We start from the raw sequence: 20,719 nt of genomic DNA, 5'->3' as shown, positions 1-20,719 counted from the left end.
ATCTTAAATTTTGAGTCTATAGATTTTGTAGAAGTCTATCAAATTCTGTCCAAATCGAGTGATATTTAATTGTATGTATTTTGGACAAACCTTTATATATAGCCCCCAACACATTTGACGGATGTGATATGGTATCGAAGATGTAGATCTACAAAGTGGTGCAGGGTATAATATAGTCGGCCCCGCCCGACTTTAGGCTTTCCTTACTTGTTTGTAATTAGCTAAGTGGAATTATAGAATACAAAGTTCATAACAGCCGGTCAAACTCACAAGGAAGTTAATTATTAAATTATTCAAATTTTTAATCTCAGCGCACACTACATGAGCCGAAGATATATTCAATTATTATGTTATAATGGCATAATCCGACCCAATACGCTGCGCCTTCCAATCTTCTTCGGAATGCTATCGTATTAAATTTTAAAAGACAAAAGAAAAATAACATAAATTAATTTAGAGCAATGTATACTCAATAAATGTTTATGTTTCGAGTTTACTTTTATTACAACTCCTTTATTTGCGTTAATCTTTTGAAATTTAGGCATTTTAAGCACAATGGAAAACGGTATGTCAAATATTAATTATTTCTGACATAAAAACTTCCATGGATTGTATCGATTAATATTTATAGTGTCAGGAGTTTTTAACTTATGGGGATGGTATCCATAGCAATTGACTATATATCGGTTCAGTGAAAGGGTTTTTTCAGAAGTCTAGTGACACTCACAAACCAGATCACAAAAACTTAACTTGTTTCTTTAACTACTGGAATTCCCGTCATCTTTCAGCTACTTTGCAGTAAGTTGGTTCCGTTAAAAAGGTTAAAATTGTTTGCTCTTTCTCTATAAACCAAAAAAAAAAAAATGCTGCCCGATTCCATGTTAAGCTCAATGACAAGGGACCTCCTTTTAATAGCCGAGTCTTAACACTGAAAAACTTTTTTATGTTCGGTCGAAGCAGGAATCGAACCCTAACCATGCCCCACGGTGGCTAGGTATAGATGGATATAGGTCCCCAGGGTGACTTTCTGGCCCCGGATTTGCTCAATCTTGGGACAGTACTTTTTTATCAGAGAAAAGAATGGATGCGGCAACTTAGTAAAGAAAGGGAGGAAATAGAGAAAGAAGACTGGAAATAGAAAGAGATAGAAATAAATTAAATACCATCCTATCGGTTTAACTCTAGATGGACTTTGTTAGATTTGTTAATATTTTTTTTGTAAGGACACCGATGTTAATTATTACAAGTACAGTGGGGAGCAAAACCGACTGCATGTTTTCACCTTTCGCAATCTTTATTAAATAGAAATTGTCTACTTAGACCAATTGCCACACGGACGAAAAAGACTGTTTTTCATATGTTTGGGTATAAACATTATATGTTTGGAACTCAAATTTTTAAACACAATATTTTTGAGTGCAAACATATAATGTTCATAAACTAGCATAATATGTTTGGGACATATATGTTAATATGTTAGAACATATTATGTTTGGGACATAAAATGTTTGTAAATATAATATGCTTGGATGCAAACATATATTAATTTATGTGTTTACAAATATATATATACAAAGAAAATTTCATTAAATATAGGAAAAATACTACGTGTGAATATAAACAAGTATAAATTTACATATTATGAGTAAACATATATATGTTGTGATATAAGACTTCGCCAAAAATTATATATGCTTAAGTAAAATATTAAAATGAGTATTCGGAGAGAAAATTCATTCGGAACCAAGATAAAATATATTTGAAAACAAGTAAGTAAAGTAGAAAGTCGGGCGGGGCCGACTATATCATACCCTAAACCACCATTACAGAATTAGTAATCATAAGCATTTGTGGGGTAACATATAGGTCTGGGAGATAAACCGCAGTTGCATATTTAAGAAAATTAAGGGGTACATGTCTATGGGTGCTTTGTGTCAATCTGACTATAGCTCATAGTCAATGTTGCCACGGAAAATGTTCGGTTTACCCTACAAGGACCAAAAAAGTTGCCTACTTTCCCACACCCCAAGAAATTTGTTAGTAGGGACAGCAGAAAAGTCTGCTAAAACAGCAGAAAGTCTGCTGAAAAAGGGACAGCAGTCACTGTTTGCTGAAATAGCAAACATTTCCAGCTATTTTTAAGCTCGATTACACTAAAACATGTTTTATTTTGGCTAAAACAAATAAAAATGTAAACTTAGGAGCTATCCTAATATCATTAAAACAATATTTTATTTTATTTTAGTATTTGACCAAAAATCTGAATATTTATCGAATTGAGACATAACAGCAAACAAAATGTTTGGTGATCGTATTTAGGAGCTTGTAAGTATATTACAGTGCAAAAATATACCAAAAACTACTTTTGGTTCTTAAATATGCTGTGGGGAAAAATTTATAACCTAAAAATTTTATAAATTGTTGTTCATTAGGCCCTGAAGTACAAAAATATAACAGCAGATGTCGACTGCTGTTTTTAGCAGTCTTATTTCTATGAGTGCATACATTCCCAAACAATTATCCCTACTATATTTTCCGTTAAATTTAAAAAAATTTACAAAACAAAAATGGTTCTAAGTACTTTATTATCTTAAAACATGAATATGCAACGTATTTAACTTAGAATATACATTTGTATTACCACCACGGTTGCCGCAGTTGGTAGAATTCTACCCAAATTAGTAATCTTTTTTGTTAAATCTTTATAAAAATAAAATTTTGGAAAAAGTTTCTATAAACAAATTTTTGTGAGAAGTTTTTCTATAGAAATAATATTTTAACAATAAATTCTATAGAAATAAAATTTTGAGAAAAAATTCCGCAGAAATAAAATTTTGGAAAAATTTTTTATAGAAATAATATGTTGAAAAAAATGTCTATAGAAATACAATTTTGACAAAATGTTCTATAGAAATAAAATGTTGACAAAATTTTCTACAGGAATAAATTTACCACACATTGTTAAAGATCAAGCCTTGCCGGCTTCTAATTTCCTCCTCTAGAGCCACCAAAATGTAAAAATTATTACAAATTGTGTTGAGTGAAAATGTCCTACATTGTGGCCCTACGTCCCTACAAGACGATAAATATTAGAAAAACCCTACATATAGGGAATTTCCCCTACTTCTAGCAACACTGGCTGTGTTGATATTGCACCTACGGAGTTAGTATGCCACTAATATTGAGCCCATTATTAAACAAGTATATACGGCAGTAAGTTCGGCCAGGCCGAATCGTATGTACCCTCCACCATGGATTCGTAGAAACTTCTACGAAAGACTGTCATCCACAATCGAATTACTTTGGTTGTGGTAATACTTAAACATGGTTGTTAACTGCCATATACTAGCACAATGTACAAATTTCAACTGACTCTGATGAAATTTGCTCCTCCACGAGGCTCCAAAACCAAATCTCGGGATCGATTTATATGGGGGATATATATAATTATGGACTGATATGGACCAATACCTGCATGGTTACTAGAGACCATATACTGACTCCACGTACTAAATCTCAATCAGATCGGATGAATTTTGCTTCTCTAAAAGGCACCGGAGGACAAATCTGGGGATCGGTTTATGTGGGGGCTATATATAATTATAGACCGATTTCGACCAATTTTTGGATGGGTCTTTGAGGCCATATATTAAAACCACGTACCACATTTCAACTGAATCAGATGAATTTTGCTCTTCCAAGAGGCTCCGGAGGTTAAATCTGGTGATCGGTTTATATGGTGGCTACATATAATTATGGACCGATACGGACCACTTCCTGCATGGTAGTTAGAGACAATATACTAACACCACGTACCAAATTTCAACCAAATCGGATGAATTTTGCTCTTCCACGAGGCTCCAGAGGTCAAATCTGCGGATCGGTTTATATGGGGGCTATATATAATTATGGACCGATGCGGACTAATTTTTTAATGGTTGTTAGAGACCATATACTCACACCATGTGCCAAATTTCAACCGGATCGGATGAAATTTGCTTCTATTAGAGGCTCCGCTAGCCAAATCTGGGGATTGGTTTATATGGGGGCTATATATAATCATGGACCGATGTGGACTAATTTTTGCACGGTTGTTCGAGACCATATAATAACACCATGTACCGAGTTTCAGCTGGATCGGATGAAATTTGCTTCTCTTAGAGGCTCCGCAAGCCAAATCTGGGGATCGGTTTATATGGGGGCTATATATAATCATGGACCGATGTGGACCAATTTTTGCACGGTTGTTAGAGACCATATACTAACACCATGTACCGAGTTTCAGCTGGATCGGATGAAATTTGCTACTCTTAGAGGCTCTGCAAGCCAAATCTAATTAATATCACTCGATTTAATTAATATCACTCGATTTGGACAGAATTTGATAGACTTCTACAAAATCTATAGACTCAAAATTTAAGTCGTCTAATGCACTAGGGTGGAACACAATGTTAGTAAAAAAATATGGGAAACATTTAAATCTGGAGCAATTTTAAGAAAACTTCGCAAAAGTTTATTTATGATTTATCGCTCGATATATATGCATTAGAAGTTTAGGAAAATTAGAGTCATTTTTACAACTTTTCGACTAAGCAGTGGCGATTTTACAAGGAAAATGTTGGTATTTTGACCATTTTTGTCGAAATCAGAAAAACATATATATGGGAGCTATATCTAAATCTGAACCGATTTCAACCAAATTTGGCACGCATAGCTACAATGCTAATTCTACTCCCTGTGTAAAATTTCAACTAAATCGGAGTTAAAAATTGGCCTCTACGGTCATATGAGTGTAAATCGGGCGAAAGCTATATATGGGAGATATATATAAATCTGAACCGATTTCAACCAAATTTGGCACGCATAGCAACAATGCTAATTCTACTCCCTGTGCAAAATTTCAACTAAATCGGAGCAAAAAATTGGCCTCTGTGGTCATATGAGTGTAAATCGGGCGAAAGCTATATATGGGAGCTATATCTAAATCTGGACCGATTTCAACCAAATTTGGCACGCATAGCTACAATGCTAATTATACTCCCTGTGCAAAATTTCAACTAAATCGGAGCAAAAAATTGGCCTCTGTGGTCATTTGAGTGTAAATCGGGCGAAAGCTATATATGGGAGCTATACGTAAATCTGAACCGATTTCAACCAAATTTGACACGCATAGCTATAATGCTCATTCTACTCCCTGTGCAAAATTTCAACTAAATCGGAGCAAAAAATTGGCCTCTGTGGGCAAATGAGTGTAAATCGGGCGAAAGCTATATATGGGAGCTATATCTAAATCTGAACCGATTTGGCTGATATTTTGCAAGCTTTTCGAGACTCATAGAATATTCGGATGTACGGAATTTGAGGAAGATCGGTTGATATACACGCCAATTATGACCAGATCGGTGAAAAATATATATGGCAGCTATATCTAAATCTGAACCGATTTTTTCCAAAATCAATAGGGATCGTCTTTGAGCCGAAACAGGACCCTATACCAAATTTTAGGACAATCGGACTAAAACTGCGAGCTGTACTTTGCACACAAAAATACATCAACAGACAGACAGACAGACAGACAGACGGACAGACAGACAGACGGACAGACAGACAGACGGACAGACAGACAGACGGACATCGCTAAATCGACTCAGAATTTAATTCTAAGCCGATCTGTATACTAAAAGGTTGGTCTATGATTACTCCTTCTTGGCGTTACATACAAATGCACAAACTTATTATACCCTGTACCACAGTAGTGGTGAAGGGTATAAATATGGGAAACATTTAAATCTGGAGCAATTTTAAGAAAACTTCGCAAAAGTTTATTTATGATTTATCGCTCGATATATATGCATTAGAAGTTTAGGAAAATTAGAGTCATTTTTACAACTTTTCGACTAAGCAGTGGCGATTTTACAAGGAAAATGTTGGTATTTTGACCATTTTTGTCGAAATCAGAAAAACATATATATGGGAGCTATATCTAAATCTGAACCGATTTCAACAAAATTTGGCATGCATAGCTACAATGCTAATTCTACTCCCTGTGTAAAATTTCAACTAAATCGGAGTTAAAAATTGGCCTCTACGGTCATATGAGTGTAAATCGGGCGAAAGCTATATATGGGAGATATATATAAATCTGAAGCGATTTCAACCAAATTTGGCACGCATAGCAACAATGGTAATTCTACTCCCTGTGCAAAATTTAAACTAAATCGGAGTTAAAAATAAGCCTCTGTGGGCAAATGAGTGTAAATCGGGCGAAAGCTATATATGGGAGCTATATCTAAATCTGAACCGATTTGGCTGATATTTTGCAAGCTTTTCGAGACTCATAAAATATTCGGATGTACGGAATTTGAGGAAGATCGGTTGATATACACGCCAATTATGACCAGATCGGTGAAAAATATATATGGCTGCTATATCTAAATCTGAACCGATTTTTTCCAAAATCAATAAGGATCGTCTTTGAGCCGAAGCAGGACCCTATACCAAATTTTAGGACAATCGGACTAAAACTGCGAGCTGTACTTTGCACACAAAAATACATCAACAGACAGACAGACAGACAGACGGACAGACAGACGGACAGACAGACAGACGGACATCGCTAAATCGACTCAGAATTTAATTCTAAGCCGATCTGTATACTAAAAGGTTGGTCTATGATTACTCCTTCTTGGCGTTACATACAAATGCACAAACTTATTATACCCTGTACCACAGTAGTGTTGAAGGGTATAAAAAGAGAAAATCGTTAAATTAATTTGGGTAATAAATACAAATTTGTAAAAATCGAGCAATATTCTTATGTAAGAGCTACAAGTACGTATAAGTACGATCGGCTAGTACATCAAAATTTGAAATTTGAGTACCATTGGTTAATAAATAAGAGTACTATGGCCAAATTTGGGAAAATCGAGCGATGCATATATATGGAAGCTATATCTAAATCTGAACCAATTTGCATAATATTTTGCGGGTTTGATTAATACCACAAAAGGTTACCTTGTGCTAGATTTGAGTAAGATCAGTTACGAAATGAGGCCTGTATGGTCAAACATAAGGTTATTAGGGGCGAATTTTTCAAAATCGGGCGATACATATATGGGAGCTATATGTAAATTTGAACCGATTTCGAAGAAATTTGGCACATATAGTTAGTACTATAGAGGACTGGATCTAGCCAACTTTTAGTAAGATCGGTTAATAAATAAGGGTTCTATGGCCAAATTATGGAAAATCGGGCTATACATATATATGGGAGCTATATCTAAATCTGAACTGATTTCGATGATTTTTTGCACATATAATTAGTGCTATAGAAGACTACATTTAGCCAAATTTGGGTAAGATCGGTTGATAAATAAGGGTTTTATGGCCAAATTTAGAAAAATCGGGCGGTACATATATATGGGAGCTATAGCTAATTCTGAACCGATTTCGATGATTTTTTGCACATATAGTTAGTGCTATAGAAGATTATATTTAGCCAACTTTGAGTAAGATCGGTTGATAAATAAAGGTTTTGTGGCCAAATTTGGGAAAATCGGGCGACACATATATATGAGAGCTATATCTAAATCTGAACCGATTTGGATAAAATTTTGCAGACTTGAAGGGCGATGGAAAAGATTACCTTTTGGCAAATTTGGTGACGATCCGTTTGAAAAAACGCGCAACGTGACCCCATTTGTCGAAATCGTGCGATACATATATATGGGAGCTATATCTAAATTTGATCCGATTTCTTCCAAATTCAATAGCGTTCGTCCTTGTGCCCAAGAAACTCCCTGTACCAAATTTCATCAAAATCGGTTAATAATTGCGACCGGAATCCTGTGAACAACAAATACATGGACAGACGGACGGACGGACACCAAGCGCTAGATCGACTCAGGAGGTGATTCTGAGTCGATCGGTATATATTTTATGGGGTCTAAAATCAATATTTCTGGTAGGCACAATTTTTGGCCGATCAAACTTATTATACCCTGACCACTATGTGGTTTAGGGTATAAAAAGAGCATGAGTTTTGTTTGTCATTTTCGCATTACGGGCACAATTTTTTTGTTTCGTCAAAACAAATCGGAACGTAGGACGAGTAAGTCAAAATATTCAAACAAAGGTAATTAAAGGGATCTTCATAAAAACTAACGAAAGGGCACTATACACTGAACAAAAAGCATGTCCGGTTCCAAAGATTGTGTCTTCACTTTAATAATTTTGATATTGATTCCGAACCAAAGAAGCGGAGAATACAAGTAAGGATGCTTTTAAGACACAATTCTCTTTTAAATGGGGTTTTGTGTACTTGACTCTACGAAGCACATTTCAATATTTCGCTTTTTCAGTTTTTTTTTCATATGCTATAAAATGTCAGTTAAAAACAAGACTTCCAGTAGAAATTATGCTATGTTTCAAGTAAAAAATGTCGTTAAAATAATTTATTGAAAAACAAATCCTATTTTTGAATGATTTTTGCGGTGTAGTCAAGATGCAAAAATGCAACAAATTTAAAGACAGTTTCATTAATTTTAAAGAATTTTTCTGAATTATTAAAGTCAAGTTGACCTTAGTCCAAAATTTGTTCTTTCATGTTATGATACCCATTTTTAAGCCAAATCACTTAATTATAACAACAACACGACTTCATTGAAAGTATCGACCTTTGAAGATCTATAAAAACAAAGATTAGTTCCTCTTTATTAATGAGTAGTCCAAGAGGAGTTGACGGATTTTTTGGAAAATAAAAGCGGGCATTGAGTTCGAGTTTTGCCGCTAAAATTATTTCACATTTTAGTGGCAAAACCAGAATAACATTACAACTTTTTCCGGTAAATTATATTATAACATGGTGGGGAAAGATCCAAAGCAACAATTGAATAAGTTTATTTTCTTTAAAAGAAATTATTAAAGAAAAGTAAAAGGGTAAACATGGCCATTTTAACGTGATAATGCCAATTTATACCGGCCTTAAGAATTAAATTAAGTACAAAATTATTCGTTAATAAAAATTCATATTTATTTGTATTTCTAAATTAATGGTGTTACATGCTAGCAAACAATTGTTCACACCAAAATAAATGTATGTGCTGTCTTAAAATTACTGCTTAGAATTTAAATATAATGTGCTTTTGAATGGTTATCGTTAACCTTAGGATTCGATGGAAAAATATTTTTATATACTCGACTTCACGTTCTTCTTTTGTAAGAGTTTTTGAATTTCTTCTTATTTTAAACTTGTATACAAAAACCGTTATTTGTTACACAATTTTTATTGTTGCAATACAAAAAATAATATTTGATTTGAACTCAGTCCATTTCGTTTATATCAAGCACTTTTCTTTTCTGACTTTAAGTCTTTTCTAAAACACACTTTACAATTTCGTAGTAAAAATTTAATATAATAGTATGTAATGCTGAACACCTTTTCGGGAACTTCCGAACGAATCTGGAATATATGTTAAAAAATATATAAAAAAAAAAATGGTGTTGGTCGAAGCAGGGATCGAACCCAGGACCCCTGTCACGCAAGGCGGACGACCAACCACTGCTCCACGCTGCCAACAAATGTATGTTTAACAATATTATGTTGTTAAACAATGTTATGTTTGCATCGGCTCGTGGGCGCCGCAAGCTATGCTATATAAATATAACTTATAACGATAATTATCTCTTGATGACCATAACAGCTACGTAGGCCAGTGGTTAGTGTGCTGGCTTACAAACTGTGTGGTCCGCTGTTCGAATCCCCGTCCGGCAAAAGGTAAAATTAAAAAAAATTATAAAATATAATAATTTCTTCTAAAATGTTTGTATTACAGAAAAAGGTGCTAAAAACTAAAAAACTCGTGGAAATGAGAAAAATGTGAGGGAATATACAATTAGGCAAAAAAAAATTTGAGCACAATATTCTTTGGGAGAAAATTCTTCTAAGCATATAATATTTTTGGGTTCAAAATGTTTCCAAACATATTATATGTTCACATAAGAACATATAGTTTTTTGGAAGACAACATTATTGAATTTGGATGGAAAAATACAAAATGTTTGGAACTTAGACTACCCAAACATATTATATTGTTTAGACCAATATGCTTTCAAACATATTATATATTGGCAATACCCAAAAATTTATATGCTTGAAGCCAAATATGTTTGGGAGTATATGTTACAGAAGAGATTTTTTCTGAGGGTGCATACAGTAACATTGTGCTCTTGAAATATGGTTGAGGATCATATTCCTTCACTGGGTGTGGTAACAAATTTACGAATCATGCAAAAAGACGACTACCTTGATATTTTGCACACAAATTTGCCCAAATTTGTGGAGGTTTGCGCTTATGCTGATAAGCAAGTAATTTTTCAACAAGACGGCGACCAAAAGCATTCTTCCAATATAGTAAAGAAATGGTTGTCGGAGCAAAAATTTAAAATGCTTGAATGGGCCCCACAAAGCCCCGATCTCAACCCTCAGTGAGAATTTGTGGTCTCTGATCAAAAGTCGTTTGCACCCTCAAAAAAAAAAAAAAAAAAAAAAACAACGCTTCTGTACCCCAAACACATTTTGCTTCAAGCATATATATTTTCAGGATTGGTCCAAACAAAATATTGTTTATATTGTTCAAACATAGTATGTTTCACCTTAGGGCATACACTGTTAGTAAAAAATTTTAATGAAATTTTGTTTGTGTGGATATATTTTTAAGGCGCCAATGGGTTACTTCCATGAGTTTACTTGCAGCATACTCTCTAGGTCTCTCTTTCTAAACACATATATGTTTATAGGCTATTTCCAAATTAATATATGTTTGCATCTAAGCATATTATATTTACAAATATCTTATGTCCCAAACATAATATGTTCTAACATATTAACATATATGTCCCAAATATGTTATGCTATTTTATGAACATTATATGCTTGCACTTAAAAATATTGTGTAAACAAAATTAGAGTTCCATTCCATTTTTACACCCAAACATATGAAAAACAGTCTTTTTCGTCCGTATGGGATTACACAAAAGAACGCCAAACAACTTCGGTGAGCTCTGGAGCCGAGTTCAATAGGAATGGCCGGACATTCCAAAAGAAATAATAGAAAACTTGGCAGAAAGTATGTACATATTTGTTTGTCATGAAATAAATTTTGTAGCAATTGGACTCATGGAATGTTTTTTTCTTTTATTAAATAAATAGTATAGATGTGATAAACATGTACTCGGATTTGCTCCCCACTATGTATACGGCTGTAAGTTCGGCAAAAAATAATTCTTTCCTCCCAAACGAAATTTTAGACAAACAAATATTGTTTGCCATTTGTAAATACTTTACTTCACCGATTGTAAATACTTTTAAATTTTTTTTTTACAGGATGTATAAATTATGAAAGTAAATTGTCTTTTTTTGGTAGTATCAGTCATTTTGGATTGTCAGTTTGATTTTTTGCAATATTAATGAAATTGCCATTAAATCCGATCAATTTTAGAAAGCTTTCAAAAATAAAAGGCGCCATTCAAGATTTTAGTTTCAAAAACTCCTTTTACTGGAAAATTTGGAGTTTTAAGCTGTGGTTAATCCCACAAGAAGGACTTGTTTAAGATTTGTTTAAACGACACCTGTAGGAAACCGTATGACGAAAGGGGAATATTCATACTACGTGTCCTATTTGTTGTTGTTGTTTTTTTTTTTTTTGGTAAAGTCACTAGCGGGTTTCGTCCAAGTTAATAATTGTGAATATCTTACACTATTAAAGCAAAAAAAACACTCATTGCCGGCGATCCTGCGATAAAAATTGGGTAACCCAATGTCTGAACAATTTTACCTCAAATTCGGCTCGTCCGAATTTTTTTGCATTATGTCACTCTCAACTAATATCTAGAAATCTTATGTAATTTAATTGTTTAATTTGATTCTATAATACTAAATGATGAATGTAAAATTAATAAAACTTCTTGTACTATTATAATTTTCCGATTATAATGTTGTTTTGTAATATTGAGAAAATTCGCCAGTACGCTTAATATAAGAATGCAATATTCTTGTTGTCAGTCCATAAATAAAAGAAACAACCCAACAAACAAACATACTTCTTTGGTGAGGTCATTGACAAATCGTCTCCTCCTACTGATTCTGTATACTCCTTGAGAAGTATCCTGTGCATGTTTATAAACATTTCCAGTATACAAATGTTGCTATGAATACAGCAACATATAGCCAAAGGCAAATGTTGGCGAGCTTATAACGTCAAACACAAAAATGCTAACAATTGGCGTCCGATAGTCTTCGTCCTTAACATTCTATGCGCATTTGTCTATAGAACGTTGGCGGATGATTTTTACTTTATTTATTATGTGTGGGTATGTCTGTATATTGAACAAAGTGTACTACAATTTCGAATGACTTAAATACGACATTTTCATGTGGGTTTTATTGGAGCCATAGTTTTAGTGCGGGAGTTTTGGAGGGAAATGGCAACCAAACTCTCAAGGATGACGACAAACAATTGCTTGGGAGCAACTTGTCTATTTGTCGCCCATATATCACCCAATGTGCCATAGTATTTATGTTGGTAAATAGCTTCTGCGGCTTAGTAGACATAAAGTCTTAAAACTGTCGCATATCTTGAATTTATTTAAGTTAAAGCATTACGACAAATTTTATTAACAGAGCAGAGATATGTGTTTTTGTTTGTCTATGGGGAACTTTTACATAGAATTCGGGAGGATATTGAAAAAACAATCAGAGCCACACTCCATAAATATATGGTGACTAATCTTATTACACAATTAGATTTCTATCCAGAATATACCATATATTCTTGCTAATGTACGAGCCTTATCCTAATTGAGTTACATACATATGAACATACAAAGAAAGCAACACCAACAACACAAGAGCCCAAAATACAAATTCATTCATAAATAATAGTGATGTAATATTCGTATTTCATTAAATATTAAAATTTATTTCCCATAATAATGGATCCATTTAGGAACATCAAATATATGAGCTTATAATGCAAAATATTCCTATCTATATTGACTTAAGGGTCATTGTGGCTTTTTCATTTATTTATTTGTTTGGTTTGTTATGCCAAAAGACAAAAACAAACAAATCTTTAACGTCTAAATAATTGAAAATTTCAGAGAATGTAGGGAGAAGTTATGTGACGAAAACAGGTAAACTATATAAGCATAAACGACATATTTGCTGGTTTAGTTGGTTGAATGGGTTTCCATAGAAATGAATCAAATGAAATGAATCCTTTTTGTTTTAAATCAAATGAAACCTTTTACGAATTAAATGTATCCGTTTTCAAATAGAATTAATCGTTTTTCAAAGCAAATTAATGTTCCTTCATTTCAAATATATCTATTTCCATTTGACTTGAATTGGTTCTCAATTTGAATGAAACCGTGCCGAATGCACCCACCTTCAACAACAAATAGGATTTTTTTCATATTATTTATTTTGGTTTAATTTTAAACCGTCAGTCGGAATATTGAGTGATTTCTGTTGTTCTAGTAAGCGAATTTTCTGTAAGCCATTGCTTCTTTTATATATTTATATATAGCATTTTCACTTCGAATAAAACCTTTTTCAAATCAAATGAATCCCTTTTCAAATCAAATGAAACTTTTTTTTAGTGAAGACAACAATAATAAATTCTTAAACAACCTTATGGAAAAAATTCCAAACAATATTACTTCCCACACAAGACTAGATCACTTTGAAGTTACTGAAGATTTCACCTTATTGGAGTTTTTCAATATCCTGAAGGAAAAAAATAAACCATCAGCGGCAGGTCTCGACGGAATCACCTACGAAATGGTTAAAAATCTCTCTGATGAAGCAAAACGCAACTTACTTACTGCATTAAATAAAGCATGGGCAAAATGTGAAATTAATGAAGAGTGGAGGAAAATTAAAATAATCCCAATTCCGAAAAGAGTCAAAGATCTTACAGATATAACAAATTTTAGACCTATTGCTCTATTACCAGTTTTGTTAAAAATCCTAAATCTAATGATGAAAAATAGACTAAACGATTTTTTGATTAAAAATAATGTTTTGCCACACAGATCCTACGCATATCAAAAACATAAATCTGCGGCTTCATGTGTTAATGACTTGCTACACTCAATATCAGTATACAAGGAAAAAGGCGAAAAAACTATTATCATGACACTTGATGTATCAACGGCATATGAGTGTGTTGACATCAATATTCTTACAAACATAATGCTGAATCTGAATTTTCCCCAACACATCACAGCTTGGATTCATTCATTTCTCAGCAGGAGAACTCTCATCATGGGTAAAAACAGTATAGACATATTCAATGGCATTCCACAAGGTAGCTGTCTAAGCCCAACTTTATTCAACATATACACACTGGGTCTCCATGGAGTTGCAGATGAGAATACGGATATATACCAATTCGCGGACGATTTTATAATCTTAAGCCACACAAAGGAGTTTAATAATGCAACAAGCATACTGCAAAACAAAGCTTCAGAGTTCAACTCGCTTTTAAAACAACTAAAATTGCAAGTAAACATTGAAAAAACTGCTGTGATGTACGTTGCCAAAGGAGCCAGGAACATTCCGCTAATCTCCCTTGGGGTTAGACTAATACGGCCACTAAATTCAATCAAATTACTTGGAAGAACAATAAATAACAGCCTGTCACTCAGAGATCATTTTAATGATGTTTCATCATCATGCAAGTCATCTCTTAACGCCCTCAAAATGTTGACGACACTGAACAATGGACTGCATCCAACCATTGCCAATAATGTGACAAAGTCTATTATTTTTTCCAAAACAGAATATCAGTTATCTTCAATGGCAAATGCTCCAAAATATCTGGATACAAAAATTAGTAGCTTTCAAAACCAAATTCTCAAGAGGAACATGGGTCTAACGAAAGATACTCCGACGCATATAGTTTATGCACTAGCTGGTATAACTCCACCAAAGCAAAGATCGCAGTACTTGGCGGCCAAAGAACTGTTAAACTTAAAGATAAAGAATGTAAAACTTTATGAGCACATAACAGGCAGTCTCAAAAAATACGAGTATGGGTATGGTCTACCTAAAATTCAAAAATATTCTAGACCAAACTAAAGTAAACAACTACATACCTGCATCCTCAAAAATACAAATACGGTTAAATGTTTTTCCATTCAATAAAAACACCTACAATTCAACCTGTCTATTAGCTCTGTACAGGAAAGAAATGAGTGAACTTAAGGGAGAAGGATATTGCATATGGGCGACTGATGCCTCTGTCAACGAAAACTCAACGGGCAGTGCTGCCTGTAACATTTCTACAAAATGAAAACTTTCTTTTTCAAATACAAGCTAAAGTGTCTTCTCTCACTGGCGAATTACATGCTCTCAACAAAGCCATCGACATCATTATTGAAGACGGGATTGATAAAGCTGCCATTTTCACTGACAGCAAAAATGCTTGCATTCTCATGAGAAACAATACTGCCCACAATTATATGATTAATGATATAATTAATAAAGTTAACAACTCCTCACTATCGCAACTAGTAATAGTCTGGACTCCTTCTCATGTAGGAATCCAACCTAATGAACTGGCAGATTACTACGCCAAACACGCAGCAACAAATGGCTCCATAATTAACTCAAATTTTTCAATAAAAGATGCCCAACATGCCATTAAAGATTGTCTATGGAAAGAGTGGAAAGAAGAATATCAAAGTACATCTCTTCATAAAGGAACATACTTTTACCAATTTTTCAACGAGCCACCAAAAAATCCATGGTATAAAGACTCTTCATTAACACCCCCAAGCATTAAACTGATAAACAGATTACTCTCCGGTCATACATACTCTAAACAATTCCTTTTCAATATGAGACTAATTGATAGCAACACATGCGAAACTTGTAACGCTCTTGAAAACGAACACAATCTCATCTTTCACTGCAACAAATTTGAACAAACCAGAAAGAACTACATCATCTTTAAAAAATTCTCCAACTTACCAACATTACTGAAAAATGCGAAGACTGCCGACTTAAACGAACTTATCAGTTTTATTAATATAAACAACATCAACTTATAGAAAAGTTTGTCGGAGATATGCGATAACCAGTACTGTTGTATGAATACTACACACAAAAAAAATTTTTTTGATTTCAATCACGAAAATCGCGGATTCAATCATTTTTTTAATTGAAATGTCTTCAATCACGAAAATGATAGTATCAATCACCCATTTTGATTGAAAACCAACACGATTTTTAATTAAAAATTTAATTGACTTTTGTCACGGAATCAATTAATTGTGTGATTGAGTCAATTAAAAACGTGATTGATTTTTAACATAAAATTCAATCACAGTTTTAATTGAATCAATTAAAATTTTAATTAATTTCGCGACAAATATCAATCAACTATTTGATTCATTCAATTAAATAATTAATTGAAATTGGCTATAAATTTCGATCAAAAAATTTATATATTGCGACCCCAAAATCGTATTTAGTTTTTTTTTTTTTTTGAAATAAAAGAAAATATGTGTTTCTTATAAAACATATTTAATATTTTATTATTTTTTGAATTATGCAATAGACAAATAAATTTAGTTCTTGTCATTTGTGTTTTGTTCTAACATAACTTACAAATACAACTACTATCAATAACAACTATAGGGTGAAAAAATAAATTATATAAATCATTATCTTCCTTATAATAATAACCATGTTAGCATGTTCCTTCTAATATGTAGATGCGCCTAGATTTCCAATAATTCAGCAGCCAGTAAGCTAAATTAGTTTTTCTGAAAGTAAACAGAATAATTCGAATTTAATTTTGTTCAATGAAAAGTTAATTTTGTTAAACATTACCTGCATAGAATATCAAGTTCAATTCTTAGTTCCAGGTTGCAGATTTATAATCTTCTTTTGCAGTTGTAGTCTTTTAGCATAAAAAGGCGTATTAAGGAGCTCGGTAATTTAATTTTAGTAACAATTCCTTTCCAAAATTTCCACACATTAAAATCGTCTATTAAAATTTGAACCAATCAAAAACAAAAATAATGGGAAAGCAATGTAATATTTGGTATTATATTGATGATACTTTGCAAATTCTGGAAATAGAAAAAAATATAAATGGAAAATACATATTTTTATTATTATCGGATATTTTCATATTTTTAAATCCAAAAGAAAGAACTTTTTTACCATTACATAATTCAGCTCATTAGTTTATATACCAGATATACTGCTCTCTACTTGGGTTCAAACTGAAAAAGACAGGTAAAACAAAAATGCAATTTAATGCCAACGCTACTTCGCAACTTCAAGGTGAATCTTCCAACAAACCCATACCGCTCTTGGTTTTAAGAAAACTAGGAGTGAAAAAAATTTATAATTTTAAAAGATCAATACGGTACCCACTTTTTTATTGCAAACATATTATTATATATTTGATAAAATGATGGAGTTGATGGGATTGATTGGTCAATTTCACGAAATAAAATTGGTCACTAAAAGAAATGAATAAAAAATATATTATTTTAGTCCGTTTAATGTAAACAGGCTTCAATGGAAAACGGTATTCACATTTCACAATTTTTTACCTTCAATAAACGTAGATTGTTTTCCATTTTTACAATACCACAAAACACAGGTAATTTCAAATGCGTTCTGTCATATATATTTTTTCAAACCTTTACCACGTGTCCGTTTGTTGTTGCACACTTTATTTATTTCAACCCTTTGCTATGATTTGTTGTTGCGTTCAAAATATTTATGCACACATTTTGAATGCAGCAGACAGAATGTCGCCAATCATGTTTTTCAATTTACGCGAAAAACAAAAACCCAACCGTTCGTTACGAGTTACTTCCACAGACTGATCTCTCCATCATACATTGTTGAATAAATACCCATTCTCTTGTTCTCTTTTCGCTCTTTCCATTGCTCAAAATTATTCAGTTTCAATCACAAAGGTGATTGGATCAATCACATGTGTAATTGGAAACGGAAAAGATTTCAATCACGTTTGTAATTGAAAATTATTTCCGAATTGATTAACAAATTGATTGAATCAATTAATATTTTAATTGGAAACGTAACAAATATCAATCATTTTTTTAATTGGTTTTTATTCGGATTTGATTAAATAATTAATTGAATCAATTAACATATTAATTGAATCCGTTTCCAAATTCAATTAAGTGTTTAATTGAAAAAATTTTGGTGATAATTTTTTGTGTGTAGGTATTCGACCAACCCCACAAACGTGGAATCTAAATTCGAAAAAAAAGAAACTTTTTTCAAATCAAATGAATTTTTATAACTTTTTTGTGTAAATTTTGCAATATGTTTTAATTCGAATTCATACTTGAGATCATTGACGGTTGGGCTATAATTACTGTATACAAATGGAACGGAAAGAAGGAAACAAATTTTATAATTAAACAAGTAAGTAAAGTAGAAAGTCGGGCGGGGCCGGGGCATACCCTAAACCACCACTAGTGGTGTAGAATACATAAGCATTTGTAGGGCATCATTGCTATAGGTTTGGGAATTAAAGCATAGTTCCATATTTATAAAAATTAAGGGCACATGTTTATGGGAGCTTTACACTCAAAAAAAGTGAACCCTCTATTTCACCAAAGCCCATTTAACTTTATATTAGTTCAAGCCATTTTTCAGTTTGGAGAAAGTTTTCTTTACTTTAATAATTTTTTACGTACGTTAGTTAAATGAACTAAAAAGCTGGAAAAATATATAAATGATGATACGGTCAAAATTTGGCCAATATAAACTTGACGTATTTCTTTCAATTTTGCATTTAAAAAACCTGAACACCCCTCATTTTGAAGGTGTGTGTGTGTAGAATGTTGCTCCTATTTTGATTTTGGAATTCACTCTTCAGTTGTCAAAATGCCGTCCAAGCAAGAAGAGCAGCGTATCAAAATTTTGCTCGCGCATCGCGAAAATCCGAGCTACTCGCACGCAAAGCTGGCAAAGTCGCTAAAAGTTGCCAAATCAACCGTTACAAATGTAATTAAAGTGTTTGGGGAACGTTTGTCGACAGCCAGGAAGTCTGGATCGGGGGGAAATCGAAAACCGGAAGCCGCTGAGACGACAAAGAGAGTTGCCGATAGTTTCAAGCGAAACCCTAACCTCTCTCTCCGAGATGCCGCAAATAAGCTGGGTGTATCGTCTACAACCGTGCATCGAGCCAAAAAACGAGCCGGACTATCGACTTACAAGAAGGTAGTGACTCCAAATCGCGATGATAAACAAAATACGACGGGCAAAGCGCGATCCCGGAGGCTGTATACGACGATGCTGGCGAAGTTTGACTGCGTGGTAATGGACGACAAAACCTACGTCAAAGCCGACTACAAGCAGCTTCCGGGACAGGAGTTTTATACGGCAAAAGGAAGAGGAAAGGTAGCATATATTTTCAAGCACATAAAACTGTCAAAGTTCGTAAAGAAATATCTGGTTTGGCAAACCTCACCAAAGCTGAACCGCGGGTTGTTGCGAGAGTCACCGAGATCTGTGAAGAGGAAGCTCTTGATGACTCAATTGAAGCCACTGATGTGACGGTGGTTGAAAATTTGGATGGTTCTACGGTTCCTCCAGATAAATCTTCACCTTTGTAAGGTCGCTTGTGCTGCCTTAAAAGTTCTCCTGATGAAAGGAGACATAGATATAGTTCTTATTCAAGAACCGTACATATATAAGAACAAGATCTGTGAATTAAGCACTCCGGTTTTCAAACTTTTGCATAATACCGGTAAAGACATAAATCGAGCATGTATAATTGCTAAAAATGAACTAAACTTGTTTCTGCTTCCTTCATTGAGCAATACAGACACTGTCGTAGTCAGTCTAGAGATATCCAAATGCAAATACTGGGTATCTTCCGTCTACATGGGACATGATAGGGAGATGCCTCCATGTGCCGTTAAGGCCTTAGTTGAGGAGTCACTGAAAACAAAGACAAAACTCATTATGTGATGCGATGCAAATGCACATCATAGTATTTGGGGAAGTAGTGATACTAATGCAAGGGGAGAGTCGCTAATAGAGTTTATTTTGCGTGCTAACCTGGTAGTAAGGGAGATGAACCAACCTTCGTCACCAAAAACTTACAAGAGGTGTTGGACGTCACATTGGCCTCTCCGGAACTGAATGATAAGATATCTGAGTGGCAAGTTTTGAGGGAACATAGCTTCGCAGATCATCGCTACATCAGTTTTAGATTGGCTGTTCGTACTTCAAAGACCATATTTCCGCCAAATGTTAGGAAAGCTGATTGGAATAGGTATAGGGAATCGATTCAATATGATGATACCGGAAATACCAGAGACAAATATGAGCACGGTACAAGATATCGATAGGGTTGCCAGGTGATGGCTGCCGAAATCCGGGACATTGCGCCGTACATTTCGGGATTTGTCGGGACATGCCAAAACAGTCTCATTTTTCGAAAAAAGTTGTCCATATTTTATCACTTGAGAAATGTGCATAAACGCCTTGGCATAGTCCATATTGTCTGCAGGCTTTGAAATTCTTAAATATGTTGGTGTCTCTGAAACTTTCTCCCAAAATGACTGCGATGATTTTATATCAAAAGTAAACTTTTTTGGGATTTTTTTTTGTTTTTAACCCGAAACCTAAACTCATATTTACTGGCATATT

At 33.7% G+C, this 20,719-nt stretch overlaps 1 protein-coding gene across 1 annotated transcript; it reads left to right on the top strand.

The window, feature by feature from the left end:
* Positions 1–10,234: 10,234 nt before the first annotated feature.
* On the top strand, positions 10,235–16,116 carry LOC142235638 (uncharacterized). Its single transcript, XM_075306901.1, has 4 exons — positions 10,235–10,485; positions 13,660–15,074; positions 15,133–15,336; positions 15,380–16,116. Exons 1-4 carry the CDS (start codon positions 10,235–10,237, stop codon positions 16,114–16,116), a joined length of 2,607 nt encoding a protein of 868 aa, XP_075163016.1.
* Positions 16,117–20,719: the final 4,603 nt, after the last annotated feature.

This window comes from Haematobia irritans, chromosome 4, assembly GCF_050003625.1.
Source record: "Haematobia irritans isolate KBUSLIRL chromosome 4, ASM5000362v1, whole genome shotgun sequence".
Lineage (NCBI taxonomy): Eukaryota > Metazoa > Arthropoda > Insecta > Diptera > Muscidae > Haematobia > Haematobia irritans.
This window is presented reverse-complemented; position numbering and strand designations above follow the sequence as displayed.